This window comes from Pseudonaja textilis, chromosome 3 (assembly GCF_049901715.1).
Source record: "Pseudonaja textilis isolate UNSWEBS1 chromosome 3, rPseTex1.2, whole genome shotgun sequence".
NCBI classification, from domain to species: Eukaryota; Metazoa; Chordata; class Lepidosauria; order Squamata; family Elapidae; genus Pseudonaja; species Pseudonaja textilis.
Window position 1 is genome coordinate 66,041,210 of NC_141992.1, and position 23,305 is coordinate 66,064,514.

At 35.9% G+C, this 23,305-nt stretch overlaps 1 protein-coding gene across 1 annotated transcript in view; it reads left to right on the forward strand.

The window, feature by feature from the left end:
• The window catches only part of PATJ (PATJ crumbs cell polarity complex component), a 137,384-nt gene that overhangs the window by 91,970 nt on the left and 22,109 nt on the right, over positions 1–23,305 (forward strand). The window contains exons 28-29 of the mRNA XM_087930370.1: positions 13,895–14,091; positions 20,454–20,545. Coding sequence (XP_087786496.1) covers positions 13,895–14,091; positions 20,454–20,545 — 289 coding nt within the window. The remainder of the gene's footprint in view (positions 1–13,894; positions 14,092–20,453; positions 20,546–23,305) is intronic.

A 23,305-nucleotide genomic window follows, 5' to 3' on the forward strand; every position in this document is an offset into this window, starting at 1 on the left:
ATAATGGAAGAAAATTTAATGTCATTTCAGAAACTCATAGTATGATATAACAGATTGTGAGATAGTGTGTGTGAGCATATGTCATATTTGGGAAGGGGTTTATATTATATAACAATATTGTTATAATACAAATCTGACTTCCATTACTACATGCCATAGGTTGTTTTTAAATTGATGTTTAACACCCAAATAATGCCTTTAGAAATAATATTATCAAACTGAAAATAGAATACAGTAATACCAGGCTCTAATTAACAGTTGTATTCTAATAAGAATACCCACCATGCTGTTTACTTAAATTCTATGACTATAATTCACTGTCATCTTTTCTCTGTTGAAGAATATGATCAGTAAGTGTAGAAATTAGTAATCTGCTTTTTTTAATCTCAAAGCATTGTTAATACCACCAGAAATTAGCACCACCCAATGCCACCACTACTGCAAAAGAAGGAAATGTACTGTCCCCTTCCAATATCATTTTAGATTTATGATTCAAATATAAATACATATTTGAAATGCAATGGGGAAAGAAGCTTAAAGCTAGTGGGAAAGTGTCAGTTGCAGAAAGGGTTCAATATTTGTTCAAAGTTGCTGATAACCATAGAAACTTTATTGAATGGCACCAAAATTGGGAAGGTGTTGCTACCTAGAGGGAAGAGCTTAGAATGAAGTAGTTGCAACATTATCACATAGAGATTTATTCAAGTATGTTTTTCTGGGACACTTTTTTTTTCTACAGCCCTGAAGCCATCTTTCTTTTGCCAGCTCCTCCAGCCATACCAAATTGGTGTAGTTCAAATTCAAATTGGTTGTTGGGTTCAAGCTTTTGAGAACTACTTTACTGTTAGATAGATGGAAGCTGTCCTAACTGCTTCTATATAATTTCTTTCCAGCCTTGGACTGCATTATTATATTTTGCATACCTTGTTGGGAAAAAAAAATAAGGAAGAGAGTATAACTGAGATATGCCTTTATTCCAGAGGGGAACATTTTGGGATGCAACAAGGGACAGATCAGGAGCCTAATCAGCAGGTGTTTAATGAGCTGGTGAAACATCAAAACGGTTTGCCTGAAGAATCTGATGTCTGGATGTGTAATAAAGTGTGTATAACATTTTGATAAGCGCATCATTGAGATACTGTGTAATTCACAGATTTAATGCAGTTGAGGTAGGCCCTGGAGGAGAAGAAGAGATGGTCCCCCTTGGATCCTTTCATATTCTTCCTCCTCCCACTGCATATTTTCACCAGAGAAAAACTCCTCAGTGAACTGCAAGTGAACGTTCTTAGTCTGCTCTTTTCTTCATTTGAGTCCTACACAAAAAAGTCATATAATTCCACTGGCTTTCCCAGCTGTGGAAGCCCTATTACAGGTCTATCTGAGTTAAATGATGATAATACTGTAAATAGCCCAGAGGAAAGGACATTTTCACAGCTGTAGAAGAGCAAGTTTGAACAGGGGATACAAAGATATAAAACTGCTTTCTGAACTAAAAGCAATTTGCACCAAAAATAACAGATTTCATGCTTCTTATTTGATGGTACCATCAATGACTTTGCTTTCCAAAAATCATGAAAGAAAACGTTCCACGTTCTATATGAAATGCAAAACAAAGTGCAGATTGTATGGTTTCTTCCAATTTATTGGTAATGAACTGTGTAACTCTTCTTGTTTTTATATATACTATATCTCTGAATTTTTTAAATTGGAATTTATAACGTGCTTTCAATTAAATAATTCATTTATGTTTTTAAATAACTGTTTTTGCAATCAGTACTGGCAGTATATATGTCACTTACTTAAAGATCTAAAGTTGTTTATGATAAATATATAATACTTGTAAAATCATCTACTAAAAATAAAATTAGATTAAACAACTAGGGATGGCCAACAAAAAAATTACTGTATAGGACAACATAACATATTCAAAAAGTAAATATCTTTATAAGAATATGAGCTTACTGAATGGCTGTGAAGCTGACAGCATCAGTTAATTGTTGCGTTTGCTTAAAATAATAGAACTTAATTATTCTTAACGTTATTGGAACGCAGAAACAGATGTGGTTGCCTTACACTACATCTCGGAAGGCAATAGGGAAATGTTTAGCATGTGATAAGAAGCTGCTGTTGAAATTTTGTTTAGCATTTTTATTCTGTAGGTGTAGCAGAATGTAAGTGTCAAAGGATTGTATTTTTTGTTTTTAAAGAATAAAAAAAAATAAGAATATGAGCTTAGAGGGTTCTTTTATAAAATTCCTCATTATAATTGCTATCAATCTAAGAATGCTGGCTCTGAAAATGCTCAGCTACTCTGCTTCTGTCTTACCCATTTTATAAACTTATTGAGGGTTGCCTATTTTGTTAGCTGATAGATGCAAAAAAAAAATTGAGTGCATGTGTTTTTTCTGGGTTATTCTAAGATAAGATTGTTCAAGTTATAGTAAAGTTTAATAGCATTCTTGCTTATTTCAATGGGACAACAATTTTGAACCACAAGTGGTTAAATGGCAGGGTTTTAGTGTACTCCATTTAGGTCTTGTAAATTATAATCCTTAAATTAAAAGTTCTAACTTCACAGCCCACTATTAGCTTTTTAAAAATTGAACATTTATTTCAAACAAATGAAACTTCTTAAAAAATATAAAGTGTTAGATATACAAGAATTGGTCCTGTAATTATCAGTATACATCAGATTCTGAGGTGAGTAAATACTGAATTATGAATATGTACTGTCAGATCAAATAGATCCTAGGTATGTTTCCTTTTCTTTCTGCAGATTTGTAAATGATCATAAGGACAAACTTTTTAACCTATTTACTCCCATTAATTAAGACATTTAATAATGTTTTAAAAATTGGTACGTACTGTATAGTACTGGAAAAAAATACTCAGAAACTAAATTTTCTTAGCTATATCTCCCTTGACATCTCCCCAAACTGATTTTAACATTTTTATGCTGTTCAATAGTAAAGATGGAAGCTATAACTCTATGTGTGTGTCTCATATAGACACCTGAATGTGTTCATCAAGAATAAAATGGTGCATGTTGGTAACCAACAGTTGTCTGTGGAGATTCTCAGTCATCCAGGCCATGGTTGTCCCAAAGGTGCTTTTTCAAGAGGCAACTGGGCTTTCTTGTTTTGTTTTTGTTTTGAAGACATTTTGCTTCATATCCAAAAAACTTCAGTGAGTTGAAGAAAAACAATAAAGTCTAGTTGCCTCTTGAAAAAGCACGTTTGGGTAGCCAACAGTTGTTGGTTATCTGTGGTCACGCCTCACTGACACAATTTATAAACAGCTGCTTAGGGTCCTGAAGAAAACAGTGAAAACAAACTGCCTGCCAATATATTATTAAATTATTATATTTATATGCTGTTCATCTCACTGATAAGGTGAAATGGAAGTATTTTGTGACTGGCCTCCATGAAACCATTTTGTAATTAAGCACCACCAAAGTAACTATTTGTGCTAAAATTCATGGTATATTCCCCAAATTCCAAATAACAATAGCCCAATAGGTAGTTTTTAAAAAGATTCTACTCCATGAAGTAACATCTAAGGAAAGAGACATTTTTAGTACCTCTTATAGGAAAATGGCATGATAAGGAATGTGTCAGTGAGTTAGGCATTTAAGCATATTGCTGATTTAAAACTTAATTGCTGATCTGGAACAAAAACGTTTCAAGCTTTTGGAGATGTTGAACAGATTTGTTTCTTTGGTTTTTGTTCTGAAACTTAGGTATTTTACTATTCTAAATGTAAAGTAAGTGGTAGAATATGGATATTTTAAGGTTCAATAAATATTCAGTAACTACCTATTTTATATTCTGCTTTTGTTATGCATGACATTGGACTAACATCACATTAAGCCTGTCCTTTGGAAATTACTATTGTCAATTCAGTAGTTTTTTATAAAGATTTGAAAGTACTATCAACCTCACAGTTAATATATAAAACCTTAAAATAGCAATAGCACTTAGATTTATATACTGCTTCATAGTGCTTTACATCCCTCTCTAAGTGGTTTACAGAGTCAGCATATTGCCCCCAACAATCTAGGTCCCCATTTTACTGACCTCCAGAAGAATGGAAGGCTGAGTCAACCTTGAGCCTAGTGAGATTCAAACTGCCAAATTGCAGTCAGCCAGCAGTCAGCAGAAGTAGCCTGCAATACTACGTTCTAACCATAGTGCCACCACGGCTCTTATCAGAATGAAGCCTACAGAATTTCTTATTTCTTTTTTCTATAATTTTTAAGGCTCATTATATATGGCTGTCCAGAGGAAGACATATCTTTTTTCTTTTTGAAGGAACGTTTTGCCAAGTCAGTGGTGAGATTCAAAAAAATTCACTAATCGTTCTGTGGGCATGACATGGTGGGCATGGTGTTGCTTGGTGGACGTTGCTTGGTGGACGTGTCAGGAGAGGATACTGTAAAATCTCTAATCCCTCCCCACTCCTGGGGGAAGCTTACTGCAAAATCCCATTCCCTCCCCACCTCACTAACCTGCTTTCCAGCTCCATTCTCCTGGGCAGGGCAGCAAAAGAAGACCCAGCTGATCAGCTGGGACTCAGGAGGCAGAGAATAGATGGGGTGGGGCCAGTCAGAGGTGGTATTTGCCAGTTCTCCGAACTACTCAAATTTTCCGGTACCAGTTCTCCGAACCACTCAAAATTTCTTTTAACGGTTCTCCAGAACTGGTCAGAACCTCTGGGCCAAGTATAAAAACAGTACAGATTTTTGTTTTCCTGGTCTCTTCAGAAAAATAATGTCTTGCTAATGAATTGGTGAAATATTATGCAGGAAAGAAACAGTAATTTTTTGTAGATCTCTTTATGGGTGAGAACCAACAACACAACCAAACTTGCCCATTCCCTCTTACATCTACATTTTTTGGAAGTGCTATAGTACATAGTGAATTATAAAGATAATGTAAAATGTTTCAAAATGTGATATTTCCACTCCTGATAAAATAAGTTTTATAAGGTTTGTCTGCTAGATATTAAATAACTCCACTATTTCATAGGGAAAAACATTCAGAAGTCTTTGTATAGAAAAAAGAAAGCACTGTTATTGCCTTGTGTAAATGATATGGTCATAAAAGTAGATAATGGAATTCTTTGTGAAATCAAAGGCTAACTCTTTCCCATTATTTAAGTTGCATTTGAAAAATTACCCTAACTGCAGGGTAGGGTAGACAATGGCAAAAATAGGAAGGGTGAACAAAAATGTCTGAAATTCATTTGTTCTAATGCTCAGTAAATACGACAGTTGTCTTCTAAGATACATGTTAAAGGCCGAGAATCAGTAAAATACTGAAACGTTGGCAAGGTCAGCACACTGAGAAAATATTTGACAAATATACAACCAGTATAAGATTTATACTAGTGATCTGGGAATTTAAAGAAAATATTGGTCTGCAAATATGTGCATTTATGAGCACTGATAAGAAATGGGGTTGTTGAAGTCAAGAGTTCCTTTAACCTCAGAGTGCGTGATTCTAGTGGAACAAGCATTAATTTTATGGGAAGAGCTATGTAGCGTAGCTATGCAAACACCCTTTACTTCAATAAATTGTATGACATGTGACTTTTAGAGGAGGAAATACTGAAGTACAGAATTGAGGGATCCTTTGTGTCTGAATGCATACATATATTCAGTCACCTATTATTTTACTTTAATGCCATTGTAGAGGGGGGAATTGCTGGGTTCCTAAAGTGGGCTTCAAGAAATAATGATTTTTAGAAAATTCAAAAAGAGATTAACAAATTAAACATTAATAGAACTAGAGCAGTAAAAGATGTGGTCTTTTATAGCACAGTCATACTCCACTCAGCAGCTGTAGAGGTGGTCAGCAGTATTAAGTATCTGGGGATGCAGATAAGTAACAATCTGAACTGGTTTCTCCACATGTTATCCTTAGTGAAGTGTGCAAACCATTGTCTGCATTTCTTTTGTTGGATGAGGAGAGCTCATCTTGATCCTTCTATCCTGGCCACTTTTTACAGAGACATAACTGAGAGCATCTTAACAAAGTGCATCACTTTTGGGTTTGATGGCAGTAGTGCCTCAAATAGAAAGTTCATTCAGAGAGTGATAAGGACAGCCAAGAAGATTATAGGAAGCTTGCTTCCTGCTATTCAGGATAGTGCTTATAAGCGCTTTGTGCTTAGAGCTCAAAGCATTGTTAGAGACACCACGGACTGTGGGAGGGGGTTTCAAAGTATTTCTAGCAGGATTACGAGATTCTGTAACAGTTTTGTTCCTTATGCCATCCATCTGGAAAACTCACAAAGATTCGTTTTTCTCACCATGTACATGTATACATCTGAACTAGACTGTGTTGTTTCTCTGTGTCGCATAATATATGTGGGTATATGCATAATTTTGTATTTATTTATTTATTTTTACATGTTTATGTCGTGTATATTGGAGGTGGTGACCCTTTCAGAGCTGTTTGCAATGAAGTTTCATTTTAATGTATGCCAATTTGTGTACATTCAAAGTGACAATAAAGTTACTCTAAGTTCTAAGTCAATGTAGCAGACAACAAGATGGTGTGATATGTTTTTTCCATATGCCTTCCTTAGTAGCGTACAAATTGAAATGAATCTTATCAATCTAAGAACAGAATACAGGTAGTCCTCAGCTTACAACCAAAATTGAGCCCAACGTTCCTGTTGCTGAACAAAACATGTGTTAACTGAATTTGCTCCATTTTGTGATCTTTCTTGCCACAGTTGTTAAAGTTATTCACTGCTGTTTTTAAGTTAGTAACACAGTTAAGTGTATCTGGTTTCCTCATTGACTTTGCTTATAAGAAGATTGCAAAGGGTGATCATGCGAACCCAGGACACTGCAAACTTCATAAATATGAGACAGTTGCTAAGCATTCAAATTTTGATCACAGTTACAAAGGTCGTAAATGTGGAAAATGGTCATAAGTTGCTTTTTTCTTGCCGTTGTAACTTTGAAAGGTGGCTAAATGACCTGTTGTAACTGTACAAAGATGTCGCTTGCCTATTTTTGGTTGGATCCAAGCTTAGCCATCCGTAAAGGTGGCATACTAACAGGAGTTAAGGAGATTCTAACTACGTCTGTCTCCAATCTTATTCTATAATTTCAATTACATTTCCAATAAGGTGTTCAAAACATTTAAAACTTTCACATGCTTTATACAATCTTCAGATAGGTGCTGGTCAATTTTATTGTGACGGCTTTGCATTTTTCTGTGCACACTTATATATATGAGATAAGGAACACTAAAGGAAAATTATTTACAACAGTAAATTGAGTGAAGAAGTGGTCTGAAGGTGATGTTTTTCATTCAACCTGCTTGGGTCCATCATCACTTCTCCTAAATTTATACTTGCTCATTCTGTATATTGCCATTCTTGTGACACAAATACATTCTACATACAACCCTCCTACGCAATTGAAAAAATAGGAATAACTGTACCCTTAAATAATAGGATAATAAAATACCTAAAATAAAGTCTAGAATTGATCTGTAGAAGAGAAGAAATAGGAATGTTTTTATTTTCATCTGTGCTATTTAAAAGTGTGCTGTTTTAGTACTAGAAAAAACCTAATTTTCCTATCTGTGCCATGTTTATTCCTAATAGAGAAAAATTAATGCCATCTGTTTCATTCTTTTGTTCTTTTATTTGTCTGATAAGACTTCTGCTATGCCATTGTTAGATATTCTGTGTGTTCAAACTATTGAATTTAATGGCTGATAAGTCAAAATGCTTTATTACAAATAAATTCCAGGCAGAGTTCAGGAGCTCAGGCTGTACTTAAGGAAGGAACACAGTGTATTCACTCAATCCAACAATAATTTAATCACAGTGTAATTTAGAGTTAGATTTCTTTACACAAAGAAGGTCCCTTATAGAAAGCAACTGGTTGTAATTCATTCTTCATTCTAAAGATGTAGGAAGTCAAGGAATACTTCAGCTTCAACCATAACAATACAAGAGCACACAATAGATACAAACTGAAGGTAAACCACACCAAACTTGACTGCAGGAAATATGACTTCAGCAACAGAGTAGTCAATGTCTGGAATACTCTACCTGACTCTGTGGTTTCTTTCCCAAAAACTTTAACCTTAGACTGTCTACTATTGACCTCAACCCTTTCCTAAGAGGTCTGTAGGGGCATGCATAAGCACTATCGTCCCTGTCCTATTGTTTCTTTTTATTTTTCTTATATGTATCCATTTCATATATTCATAACTATGTTTATACTTATACCTGTTATCTTATGATCGTTTGACAAAATAAAATAAATAAAAAATAGTGAAATGGCATAATTTGAGAGGATGTAAGAGTCCCTGCTGAGTAGTCCATAAGTCATGTCAACTACTATGTAACTGAAAAATGGAGAGTACAGCTTTTCATGTACATATTCAGTAAATTATAATTTCCACTATGATTGGAAGAGTTTCAGGTGTGAAACACAAATTAAATACAGAATTTTCAGTATGGCTTTGCATTCATTAAATATAAAATGTCTATGTTAAAGCCTATGTAGGAAGTACCAAAGGGGACAAGTGGCCTAGCAATTAAGACACTGGGCTTGTTGATGGAATGATTGGCAGTTTGAGACCCAACTACCCAAACTTACAATATGATGGGAGTACTAAAGTCTCAATCTGCCAACCACCTGATGGAGTAAGCTCCTATTCTCACCCCAGCTCCTACCAACCTAGCAGTTTGAAAGCATGCAAATACAAGTAGATAAATAAGTACCATTTCGGTGGGAAGCTAACAGCATTTTGTGTACGTTGGCATATAGTCACGGCAGCCATGTGACCGTGGAAGTTTCTTCAGGCAATGCTGACTCCTTAATTAGAAAACAGATGAGCACCACCACCATAGAATCAAACACAACTGCACACTCCTTTAGCTTTAGGAGATGTCATACATACACATGCATGCTCATCACCCATTCATGCCATAATGAGGCTTTACCACCATTTCATCTACACTTTTGAGTTGGATCAAATGTTTCAATATGGGATTTAGAATTTGGACATATTGTATATATCAGTTTCAGAAAGATGCCATAATTTAGTTCTAAGGCTTCTTTGTTTTATATCATATTACTTCTGTTGAGTTTTGCATTATTGCACTTAGTCTTTTCACTTAGGAGAAAGGCAGGACATAAATTGTACCAAGGGGAAAAAAACATTTTTCTACAGTGATATTAAGTGAAAATTTGGCTTGGTTCCCACATTGTGCTAAACCATACTGAAGTTGTTTATTTTCAATTCACCTATTAGGCCTTAGTGCTATATATTAATCAACACGTCATTCAACAAAATATGGTTAAAATTCCTGTACAAGTGTTACATGTGAAGCAGGCCATGAAAATGATTATTTCATTGGGAAAATATCAGATAGTTTGTGCCATATTAGCACAAATGAAAAGTTGCTGCAGAATTAATGGCAATTCAAAAGGCAAGAGCATCCTTTTGAAATCACAGAGTTCCAGAGCTGCTTTTAAACGGACACAGAATCCTTGTGTAGTACTTGAGAATTTTGTTTAGCACTATGTTTATACTAGCTCCAATCAAGAATCAGTAGCATGATATAAAATACTTGTAAAAACCTGTTGCTAATTGTCACAATCACCTCCAAGGAGAAGTCTTCATAACACTGATACATTTAAATATTGTAATATTGCATAAATGTATATACAGTACATTTATTCTTAAAAATGCTTTTTAATAAATTGGAAGGATTTAACATAGTTATTAAGAAAAGTAACAAATACTAATCTACGCTTAGCAACATTCAGTAAGGAATTGCTTGGAAATTTGAATCATGGCAACTGGATTTTTTTTCATTTTTGTTTGAAACGTGTCGCTCCTTATCCAAGTAGCTTGAACTTCAGTCAGTTCAATGGGAAAATAGCATAGTATTTGTAGATTTATTCAGACTTGATTTTGAACTATGGTATCTTGTGGACATAAAATATAGCCAATTATATCCTTGAACATTTGCTTAAATTTTGCCTGTTTCATTTTTTCTTCCCATACAAAAGCTTTTATTTTACATAAATGAAATATTACATAGATGCTTTTTAGCAATGTCATTCCTATGGTTTTTTTTTAATGTTGACAACAGTGTATTTTAACAGTTCATGCCATCATCATTTATTTAGTAGGAATGGTAGCATGGAAAGTGTTCTGCTTTGTTCAGTATTTGAAATATGAATATTGATTCATTTATTAATGGGATCATCAAACATAAGATTCAAAAATATATTATATAATTATAAATAATTATTATTATCATTTTAAATTTATTTAAAATAACTATTTTATACCATGCAAATAGTTGAATATATATCTTGATATATTGATGATATATCTGATGAGATATAGTGTGGGCAATACCATAAATAAAGTTTAGGAGAACAGTAAAATAGTCATGAAATGGCAAAGACATTGATAAAAACAATAAATTATTTCCCACAAAGTCTAGGTCTAGGTCTCTTACAGGCAGGACCTGACTCTTTTTCCAGATAGAATAGAAGTAACAGCTAGTTAACAACTTGTATTTTCAGTTTTAAAGTATAATCATGATAGAATTTGGTTTGAAAGGATATGTTGATTCCATTGACTCAATAAGATACTTGAACTCTAAAGTGAAATGGACATCCTGCCTTGTGTATTTATTGGCTAATTGTTTTAATGAAAAGGTATTAAAATGAGTGGGAGGTATTCTGCTAAGGAGTGACATAGCACCACAGTATTGTTCATTGCAGTCTTTCAATGTATCTTTGAAATGGCCCTCAAACATGCTGTAATCAGTGTTGACTACATGTTAAGGCTAATTGAATTCTTTAACTGGATTCTATTTATTAAGCTTCCCTACCCTTATTTTTTGAGTGGTACTGCTTGGAGTCATCTTAAGAATAGCTGCTTGACTCCCAAGGACCATCATTCATAACTATGGCATAGATCCTCCCTGCACTAACAAAAGCCTCCTATATTTAAAAGGATATGATGCATTGCTGCTGTCCTTTCTTCCTTGACTTCCTTTACTTCATGCTACATCCAGTTGTTTGGTCATATATGAGGTTGGGTGAGAAAAAGCAGAAAAATAACCTGAAGACCATATTCTGGGTTTCTACAGATGGGAAAATGGGTTGCCCATAAGTTGGATAGGAACATATAACTAACGTCTCTCTCAAATTATGCTTAGCTGTTCAGAACTCCATGTCTATGTGATGTTTCTGATGGACATGTGGTGGCCCAAACATTGCCATTCACTAGGAATTTTTGTCTGTTTTAAATTCCTCAGTAGACAGAATAGCCTCTGAATTTCTTAATGGTCTCATTTCCAAGTACCAAATAGGTTCAGTTCTGCTTAGACCTGCCGACCTCAGTTATCTGTAAGAAGGTAGCTTTTTTTAAAGAAAAAAAAATTCATTTTACTGCTGTTCCCAAAACACTGCAGGGGAGCTAGATACAAATTAGCTCCGCTTTTGAACACAGGCCTCATTTAGACATCACAAAAGCCTAGAGCTGCTCTCAGACAGACACAGAATCCTTGTGTAGAAGTGCTTTTACCTTTGTGTTTTGAGTGACTTGTACTATAGCATTATCTGTAATTTTATTTAATAGGTTTTCTTCTGTCAGATTGTACTTTACTGTTTATATAGAAACGTTTATTTTTATTTTAATGTTATTTGCCGATAATATTATCTTTTAGATGGAATGAGAGATTAAACCATATATATATGTATCATCTGTGTATGGTTTACAGACACACAAATTCTCACAGAGAGAAAGAGAGATGATTGCCCATCTTAAAACACAATTCTTGGAGGCTCTCAGCAATAAAACCCAGAACTATAAAATCCTGGTCCTAGATCAGCATTCAAGTACAAAAAGAATTGGATTAACAGGGTTGAATTTATTAGATATTGTTTCCATCAACAGATTATATTTCAAAAGATACCATAATATTAGAAGATATAACTTTTCTGTTCTTATTTAGTTGGTGCTTATTATGCCTGATCTAGTTGCAGGATCTTGGCTACTTAGCTTACTTAGCTTTGGTATCAAATCTGATACTGAATCTAGCAACATTGCCGATCATTGTTGATTTTCTGCTATATGCAACGGTGGGCTGCTAACCAGTTCTCTCTGGTTTGGGTGAACCGGAATCTAATTTTATAGCCATTTTATGGCTGGTTCGATGAACTGGCAAATCTCACCTCTGGCTGGCCCCACCCACCCCACCCCTCCCAGGAGTCCCCATGAGGCCAGTTTTGGATCCCAGGTAAGTACATGGCCCACGCAGAGGCTCGGGAAGGGCAAAAAACTGTCCTCCCGGATGATCTGGATGGACAAAAATGAAGTTTCTGGCCTCCAGAGGGCCTCCGGACCCCAGGGAGGCTATTTTCGCCCTCCCGGAGGCTCGAGGAAAGTCTCCGGAACCTGGGGAAGGTGAAAACACCACCATCCCGCTATGGTGCAGGAGGCTGACTAGGCCATGCCCACCATGACCGCGCCCATCCAGCAACTGGGCAGAGAACTGGTTGCTAAACTTTTTGAAACCCACCCCTGACTATATGTATTCAAAATGCGCTGTGGTGATGTATGTGTGTGGGGGGGTGTACTGTATGAGTACATGTGAATAGAGTAGAGTAGAACAGAACACAATAGGAATTCTTTATTGTGTTCTGAGGGGGGAAGTTGAAATAGATGATGTCCAGGATGTGAGAGGTCTGTAGATGTTTTCTCAGCCCTTTTTCTGATTTGTGCAGTGTACAAATCCTCAGTGGAAGGCAGGCTGATTGCAATTGTTTTTTTTTTTTCTGCAGTCCTAACTATCCGTAGAAGTCTCTACCATCCCGTTTGGTTGCTATGCCAAACCAGACACTTAATGAAGTACAAATGACAGACTAAATAATTCCTCTATAGAACTGTATCAGCAGCTTCTTGGCAACCTGAACATTCTGAGTTGATGCAAGAAAAACATTCTTCGTTGTCTTTTTAATGATATATAAAATATACATAATTTCTTCGTTTGAGAGTGGGCATTGGAATTTCATTTTAATGTGTGTCATTGTGCACACAGAAAAGGGACAACAAAGGTTATCTTATCTACCGTATCTTATCTTACATAGGCTGCATGAGATAAAAGTCCTGATTTAATGGCACTGATTCTGGTCCAGATGTTGTATTAAGACCTGGCTTGTGGCTCTGTCAGTTTACTGGAGCTGTTTCCTCCCTCTGAGGAGTCATTTCTCTGATGAAGTCATGACAGACGCTGATAAAATCATCCACATGATTTTGTAGTCTTGTGTCATTCTTTAAATTAATACTGTACGATTCTTATTCTGACCGTTCATTGATGCTCCATCCAAGCAAAACTTGGCAGAAATTCAGGTTGCTTAAAAGTAGCTAGATGCCATGGTATGAAAGTCCTTGTTCAGGGTGCAACCAAGCAATCTTGTCATCTTTTAAATTTTTATCTCCCTCTGTCTTAGAGCTTAGCTTTCTATGGTTGTCTTCTCTTTGATATCTTCTTGTTTTCTTATCTTGCTTTTAAATTTGTTTCCCTAAAAATTGTTTTGGCATTTCTTCTGTCCTCTGGAATTTTTCTTTCATCAATAACAATAGTACCTATCTAACAATAGTACCTATCTAACTACTAAACTATTCATTTTATTTTTTTTATTTTTATTGTACCTTTCCTATTGAGTTGGTGATCAGAACAGTGAGATAACCTTCCAAAAGAGATCGATTGAAATAGGCTGGATTCTGCATATGGTACCCTTCTTTGAGTAAATATGACAAGTTGCTTATGTTGCATAGAATATGCTTTCCTATTCGTACTACATATTTCTCCCTCTCTTTTTTTTTAGAGAAAATCAGACAAAGATATGCAGAACTTCCTGGAGAATTGCACATTATTGAACTTGAAAAGGATAAGAATGGACTTGGACTCAGCATTGCAGGCAACAAGGATAGGTCCCACATGAGCATTTTTGTTGTGGGGATTAGTCCAGATGGCCCTGCAGGAAAAGATGGAAGAATGCATATTGGAGATGAACTTTTAGAGGTAATGTTTGATTATATAAGGCTAATCAAATGGTTTTACTGATCATGGTGAAAAACAGTTGTTTAAGAGAACCGTCAACAAATATTAATGGTGGGAGTTTCTATATGATAGGCAAAGGTAAAGGTTCCCCTCGCACATACGTACTAGTCATTCCTGACTCTGGGGGGTGGTGCTCATCTCAATTACAAAGCCAACGAGCCAGCACTGTCTGGCGATGTCTCCATGGTCATGTGGCTGACATGACTGAACACCGAAGGTGCATGGAACTCTGTTACCTTCCCACCAAAGTGCTCCCTATTTTTCTACTTGCATTTTTACATGCTTTCGAACTGCTAGGTTGGCAGAAGCTGGGACAAATAATGGGAGCTCACTCCATTATGCGGCACTAGCGATTCGAACCACCAAACTGCCGACCTTTCTGATCAACAAGCTCAGCATCTTAGCCACTGAGCCACCGCATCCCTTATATGATAGGGAAGTTATAAACTGCTCACCTTCTACATGTTTCCTTTGCCCAAAAAACAGATCAATTTTTATGTCTCAACCTAGACTTCAGAGTAATTAAAGTGCTCCTGATGCTTTCAGGCAAGGATTTTATTATCTGAATATGTTGCCCAGTTTTGTGGTACTTAGAGACATCTACTTGGAAGTATTCTCTGTCCTATAAAACAATGTAATTTATATGTGTGGAGTGTAGCAATTCCATTTGGTGAATATCTTTTATTTGGAATATTTGTTCTATATACATTTTTCCTTCTATTGGGCTAGTATTAAAAGCTGAAGGTGCATTCTGTGCTCAGTTATTTTACAGTGATCCATATTAGAACTTATATTTGTTAAATTTATATCTCTCTTGTCTCACTATCAAGCAACTCTGGTTTATAGTAACAATATAGATTATGGAAAACTTAGAAATATTAAAATATAAAGCATTAAATTAAAACATTAACATTAACAACAAATTAGATTTAAAAAACAGTCTGTAAACAGGCTGGAAGTAGGATTTTATCTAATGTATTGGCCACCCCCAGAATCAGAAGCCATCATTGTGCCCCAAGCCAGTTGGCAGAGCCAGGGATTCAGGCCCTTTCAGAAGGCCAAAGGGATGAGGGAAGATCTTACCTTGGGTGGAAGGGGGCTCAATGCTCCAGAGGACAGGAACCACAGCAGAAAGGCCTCTTTCCCTGGACCCTGCCAGCTGCAATTCCTCAGTTTATGGGACCCGCAAAATGTCTCTTGTGCTGGAATGAGTGGAGCAGGAGAATGCCATTGGAGTGAAATGTTTCTCCAGATAGCCTGGATCCATGCCATAAAAGTATTTAAGGGTAATAGGAAACACCTTACTGAAACTTACTTCTGGGTAGTCTTATAAAAACAGTAAATAGTTAGCTAAGTTAGTGTTTGCAACATCTAGCTCACGATAGACATTGCAGGCTCAGGAAAAAAGTGTTGCCCCAAGATTTATTTTAAATTCACACTCAGCAATCAGAGACAGAAACACCTAGCCCAAGAGACCTCTTAGTGGAGCTGCAAAAGGCATGTTTACAATAAGAATTGTAGGAAAGTGTACTCTAACTAATCCAAAAAGTACATGGATAAGAACATACAAAACTGCTCTATAGTTAGTCAGTCTGTATTCTCAATAGTCCTCCATTATTTTACAGTTTTGCTATTTAACTTTCTACCAAACATATTCCTGTATGCGTCTACTGGGCTCTGACCCTTCCATACATTTCAGCAACCTGTTCATTTCTGTACAGATAGGCAAGCTATTTATTCTCTCTCGTTTTCAATTGTTCATCTGCTATGTGGATACAATGCTAGTCTGGCAAGCATTAATAAGATAAAAAGGAAGGTTCTTTGAAGGCACTGGATGAAAAAAAATGCAGACTTTTTTTAAAGAGTACTCTTTCGCCCAATAGAAAAAGAATTCAGACTCAGAAAAACACTCAACGCTTACAGAAATTTCACACTTTAAAATAACTGCTTTTCAACATAATTTCAACTATGTGACCTGTGGAGCAATCATATAGAACTGTCTTATTCACATGTGTTGTAATCTCCTTGTGGGGCCTCCGCATATGTTGATCATGTCACCTAAAATTAATGAGAGCTGATGGATAACGGGAGCTGAAGTAGATCTAATGCATCTTAACAACTAACAGACAGCAGCAAAAAGATATTAAAAATTGGGTTTCTGTTGGGCAGATCTGGTAGGCCTATGCTGAAATGCAAAAGATCTGAAGATTAACAGATTAGACAAGATTGATATAGATAGGTATGTCAAGACAAATTGCATTTTTAAAAAATATCTTTATTAAATTTCCAAATTGAATAAAATAAAAAATAATGGGGAGAAGAAGGAAAAAATTAAAGGTGTAACAGGAAAAGAAAAGAAATATTAAAAAAAGATATAGAAAAAGAGTAAGTTTCAATTTTCTTCAATGCAGATACGGATATATAATAATCTTGCCTCTTACTCTTAAGTTTAAACAAAAATTAAAGGCATAACATGTAGAACATGCAGAACAAACAAAAGCAATTACATTACAGAATATTTCTATAATCGAAACAGATCTAGCCATCAAATCTACAAATCTGTGTTTCCATCCTTTGTGAGCCAAGAAATCCAAAAGGGGCTTCCAAAGGAAAGCAAAACTAGCCAATTTTTGCTTTTTGTCAAAGTGGCCAATTTTGCTACATTACTCAGCTCCATTAATTTCACAACCCATTCTTAAATTATAGGATTTTGTGTAACTTTCCACCTTTGTACATATAAAAGTCTTGCTGCTGTTATCATCTACACAGTAAGAGCAAAGTCCCATGTTTCCTTTCAATTGATGTGTCTAAAAGAAAAACTTCTGGTTTTAATTGTGCATCAATTTTCAGTATCTTCGGGTTAGGGTTAGGGCCCCAGTTTGACAGGCCTGTTTTTTAGAGGATCTTCAGAACTAAACTAGGTTATCTGAAAATGCCCTTAACTTATACATTTCTTGGGAAAACTTTTACTTTCAATAAATGTCTTAAACTTCCTTTTCAGAACCAAAACAATATTAAAATGACCCCATTTGTGCTGTAAATAACTATGGATTCACAACATATACTGTAGAATATTGAGAAAAGCTTTTATTTACATTGATCTAGACAAAATGTGTGACACACAAATCTAATAAATAAGTAAACAAATTTGTATGAGGCAGGATAAAGTGTCGAATCTACTTTCCTCACTGAAATTCCCTGACATATAAACTCCTGCTTGTATTTCTTCATTTGCAGAATTTTAGCTTGTGGGTTACAACAATAGCCAGCCATACGGATTCATTGCAAACTATTATTATTTCAAAGAAAAAGTATTAAAACAAGAGAATAACAATAATGGTACTGTAATAATTATCTTATTTAACACTTTTCCCCCAAATTATTTGTCTATACTCTTCTGTTTTTCACTACAGTAATTAAGTAATTAAATCAACTTTTTCTAAAATCCAGTTAATTATACATAGTTCATTTAAAAAGCATTTATAAGATTAATTTTAAAGGGTGGAATATTAATTCTTGCATAAATTTTCTCCAGAGAATGAAAATAATAATAATGAAATGTAAACGTTCTTAAAAAACATATGATCGTAAATAATCAGAAATCAAGAGTTAACCTCGAGTGCCCAGTTTAAACTAAGTAGTTTTAGAAAAGGAAAACAAACAGTTTAGTAGGAAATAATTTTTCAGACTAATAGAGCTCCTTTCAGGAAACACAGCCATATCATCCTCTTCCTTAAATTTCACCTATTAGTTTTCATTATCTTACATGCCACATCCCCCTTCAGCGAAATATATATGATGCCATCTGCTCTAAAATTGTTGCTTACAATTGGAACTGTCTAGGTAAACTAATGTTTTTAATTTTTGTTCATAATTTGGCCGCTTTGTTTCATTCATTGATCTTATTTCCTGTTAAACTTTGCTATTTCTTTTTCCTATTTGCCTGTGTTTCACTTAATATAATGCCTTTAAATCAGTAGATTTTAGTATTAGAGTAAACAATAGTTCATTCTTCCATGAAGCCAGCAAGAAATGTCAAAATGCTTGAGCTTTGTTTTGTTTTGTTTTTCAGAAGAAACCACAACATGCTGTGTGTGTGTGTGTGTATGTGTGTGTGTGTTTATGTTTTAGGGACATATATTCATAGTTTATAAAATTAGCAATAATAGCAGTAGCACTTGAACTTATATACTGCTTTACAGTGCTATAAGCAGTTTTACAGAGTCTTCATATTGCCCCCAACAATCTGGATCCACCTCAGAAGGATGGAAGGCTGAGTCAACCTTGAGCCTGTGAGAGTTGAACTGCCAAAGTGCAGGCAACCGGCAAGCAGCAGAAGTAACCTGTAGTGCTGCACCCTAACCACTGTGCCACCATGGCTCATAATACTTAAAGTAGCTTTGCATCCTACCAATAAAGATCAAACTTTCTGACTTTTCATTAGAAGCATTACAAGTAGTCCTCAACATGCAACTTCATTTAGCAACTGTTCAAAGTTAAACTGCACTGAAAAAGGGACTTATGACCATTTTTCACACTTCCAACCATTGCAGCATCCCCACGGTCATGTGATCAAAATTAAGGCTCTGGGCAACTGACTCACATTTATGGTCATTGTAGTCTTCTGGGAATCATGTGATCCCGTTTAATGATCTTATGACAAGCAAAGTCAATGGGGAAGCCAGATTCAATTAACAACTGTGTTACTAATTTAACAAGCACAGTTATTCACTTAACAAATGTGGCAAGAAAAGTCATAAAATGGGGCAAAACTCAATAAATTTCTCACTTAGCAGCATAAATTTGCTCAACACTAGTCGTAAGTTGAGGACCACCTGTATTTGATTAAATCTACACCTGAGAGTTTGCAGGTGTTTAATGTGCCAATCGGTGACATCAGATTTGGCTGTTGAAAATGAACAGCATGTTTTGCTTAAACCAGGGATGACAAACTTACAGCCTCTGGGCCGGATGTGCCATGTGCTGGCCACGCCCACCCTGATTTAGCGAAGGGGCAGAATCACGATACATCACACGACGACAACATGAAGTCGCGAGTTTGACACCCCAGCTTATACCCTTGGCATATGTACATGGCACACTTTCAGTGAAAGGATTTTTGCTTATATTTAAAAGGGCACAACTCAGAGCTTAAAAAGAAGTCCTAAAAAGAATCACCTTTACAAAAATGTATACAATATATCCAGCAATTAATTTTATGTAATTCCCCACTTTCATCAATAATTTATTTTAAAATTACAGCTCAATTCAGTTTTAACACATTTTCACAGTGCTTCTAGCTATAGAAAATAACAATACTGTTTGATTTTCAAGCTCTTTCCGACTTCAGTGTATAGAAAATGATATTTTCCACCTTACAGTGTATTTTTTTTAATTTTGCTATAATAAAAAGCCTTAATTTCTTTATACTTCCATTCCTAGATTTCCTACTTCCCATGTATAAAAGCATCTTTGTAGCAACTAATATCCCAATACATTTATTAATCTTGACAGTTTCATAAGATGCATAATATACACATGCACATCTTGCATGCAAATTGGGGTCATTAAATCAATCATTTTGCGTGTGTTCTGTCTTTCTCTGTCTCAGAAATTTAATTGTACAAAAAGTAGATTTTTTAAAAAGCTGCTAGCATACCTGTGAGTGTTTGCAAAGACACACCTAAAAGTTAAAATTTGCTTCGCGTGGAATTTTGCCATGATTTCAAATTTCCAAGCCAATGCCTTGAAAAAGACTACCCTTAACTATTTTTTGCCTTTTGTGTATTTGAACGCATTGCCTTAATGAATCTGCTGGTGACCTTACATCTCTTCTGTAATGCTGATCTATGACTTTAGAAAGGAAAACGGAAAACTAAGTTAAAGCTCCAATATGGCTTGACTTAATATAATAGGTTCCTGGACTGAAGATTTAAATCTCCTTTATTCTGCAGCATTTCTAATACATTCAGTAATATTGTTTGAAGTGGCATATGCCCCAAATTATGTTGATGCAATCAATCTTACTCCCCAAATTATAGCAATAACATAATTATTTCCTGTTGATTATCAGCATTATTCAGATGATTGGCTAATGCAATGTTTTAAAAAACAACAACCAGAAACATCCTGTTTTTCAAAGAAGAAATTACAGTGTCTTCATCCACCTTACCCTTTGCTTTTCTTTGTTTTGGCTGTAACTCAAAATCAGATTGAGAGAAAGGGGGAGGGGGAGCTATCCAATGTAATAAAATTACAAAGTAATAGTGGACCTGTTGTTTCTTTTTAATTGGTAACTGTGCTAAATGTTCTTTACAAAACAGATAAATAACCAGATTTTATATGGGAGGAGTCACCAGAATGCTTCTGCGATAATTAAGACAGCGCCATCAAAGGTCAAACTGGTATTTATACGGTAAGAATGATAATCATTAACAGTTGGGCTGATGAGGTCAAGAATTAATGGCCTGAACTGGGAAGTGATAAATAAAAGATTCAGTATTGTCATAAAGCTGAAAGCTGCTAACATGTTTAGTCAAGGGAAAAATATTTAAATGTTTTGTAACTATTTTGTGCCAAAAGTGAAGGCTGTCACATAAGCTATGCAGAGAAAAAAGTCAGAAATTCATTTGAGGCAGTAACTTCATTAGGCTAATTGGAGATTGCACAGTCAAGCTTTTGAATTTGAAGAATTCTTCATTATGCAGCTGTACTTTAGAAAAGAAGAAAAAGTGGAGGAAGAATAACTGTGCTTAATAATGTGTTTAGGCCCATTGTAGTAAAGGAATATAACATGTCAATACATCCCAAAGGTGCTTTTTCAGGAGGCAACTGTACCTTCATGTTTTTCTTTAAAGACATTTCGTTCTCATCAAAGAAACTTCTTCAGGTCTGACTGGATGGGGAATGGAAGGATTTATATTTCTTGCAGACAGCTGTTCAATTGCATTCTTTTAGCGCAGCAGTGTCAAACTGGCAGCCCGCAGCCAAATGAGTCATTCACAGGCTACACCTACCCAGCTCTGCAAAGGGAAAAAAGCCATGAAATATCACGTGAGGGCAACATGGTGCCACAAGTTTGACATCTGTGTTTTAGGATGTTGTTGAGACCACCTGAAGGTTTATCAGTATCATCAGGGTCATGAGTAGTGCAAATGGGTGTGCAGCCTTCTTGGAACTGTTGAAAGGACTATGTTCTGGACTGGAGATAGATGATGTCATATTTCTCTCCTTCTGTTGGGAGAGGGCTGTTTAATTTTGACATAGATGGCCTCTTTGACCCCTCTTTCAAACCAGCAGTCCTCTCTATCCAAAATGTGGACTTTGCTGTCTTCAAAACAGGATTCTCAAAAAAAAAAAGCTTCTGGGATGGAGAAATAAGTAAACAGCTGAATTTTCTCTCTATATTTCTGGAACTATTAAGAAAGTGTGAAGTTGTTTGCGGGTGTGCACATGCACACCAGTTTCTAGATAATTTAAGGTGATGCTGTTGATCTTTGAAGCCATTCAAGGCTTAGCTGGGTATCTGCAGAAGCACCTTCTCCAGACCCTTCACCTTCACCAGGCTTGTCTTGGTCCATTAGATCTTGTGGGGATCAGGTGCTGGTGGTCCCATACTTATATGAAGTGGAAGGTGGTGAGAATGGAGTTGGAAGGGTCTTCTAGTCCAATGGTGGCTAACCTTTTGGGACCTCTGTGACAAAAATTGTATGTGCGCTCGCACGTGATGCTCACATACCAGCACCCAGAAGGCAATGTGTACCCCCAATGCCCCCTGCGCATGCGCACTAAATTCCCCTGCTGCCCCTCCCCCCACCTGCACTGTGCCTCACAGCTGATTTTCATCTGGTTTGAGGCCTTTTCCAGCCTGTAGAGGCTTGAAAAAAAGCCTTTGCAGGCCAAATAATAGGCCCATTTCATCACTTCTGGTATTACAGGAAGTGACAAATGGGCCTATTCAGCCTGCAGAGGCTTTTTTTTCAAGCCTCTGGGAGGCGGAAAAGGCCTCAAACTGGCCAAAAATGATCTGTGAGGCATGCGCATGAGCATTGAAGTAAGTTTGCCTGCGGCTCGCATGCCAACACAAATGGCTCTGCATGCCGCCTACGGCACACGTGCCATAGGTTCGCCATCACAGTTCTAGTCCAATCCCCTGCTCAAGCAAGAGACCCGATATCATTTTCGACAAATGGTTGTCCAATTCTTTCTTAAAAACCTCCAGTGTTGAAGCACATTAGCAGCACGTTCTGGAATAACCTCCTTGTGGAGATCAGACTAGTCACATGTCTGATGGACTGGTCTAAAACCCAATTTATTTTGAGGGGATTTTTTTGATTTAATATATTGTGTCATTTCATAATTTTATTTACTTATATAAGTAAACAATAAACTTCTATTTCATTGTCATTTATATTATTCACCATATGTGTTTTAACTGTTACATGTTGTAACAACTCTGAGTGGCTTGCAGTTGAAGAAAAACACAAAAAACGTATTTTGTACATGACATTTAAAAGTACGTTTATTTATTTGTTTTGTATTGCATATTTGGCTTTTAGCCAGAATTAGATACTGTTTTTTAGGAAAATGTCAAAACAATTTTTTGCCATTCTTCCCTCACCCGGTACTTTCAGATGTATTGTACCTACCAGCCAATTGTTGAAGGCTAGTCTACACATTTTGTTTCTTATAAAGGAGAACATTGGTAGTTCAGGATTGAAATGAGGGGTCCTTGGTGCTCTTTGAGCTTGGTGAGGGGTTTTTTGCAGACATTTCATTAGCCAAACTAGGTAACACCATCAATGTTAGTTTTATTTCTTGTTTGGAAAAAAATAATGGAAGAGGGGTGTTTCTGAGTCTCTTTCCAATACTCAGATTTTAATACTGCCCAAAGAATAATACCAAGTATGGTAAATACTGTTGCTGAGTTAATCTTTACACGTTTTGAAATATAACTTAATATATAGTTAAATCTTAAACTCTACTATGGACAGATCATGACTACAAAGGAAAAGCAGTACTATTAAAATAAACCCTCTCCGCTTTTTATTCCAAGACTGGATGATTAATGATCTTATTTCCAGCCTCCTTTTCCTTTTACACAGTTATTGAAAATTAAATGTCATGTACAAAAGTTTACTCCCTGCTGCTTAATTGAGAAATGGGTTGGGAGAAA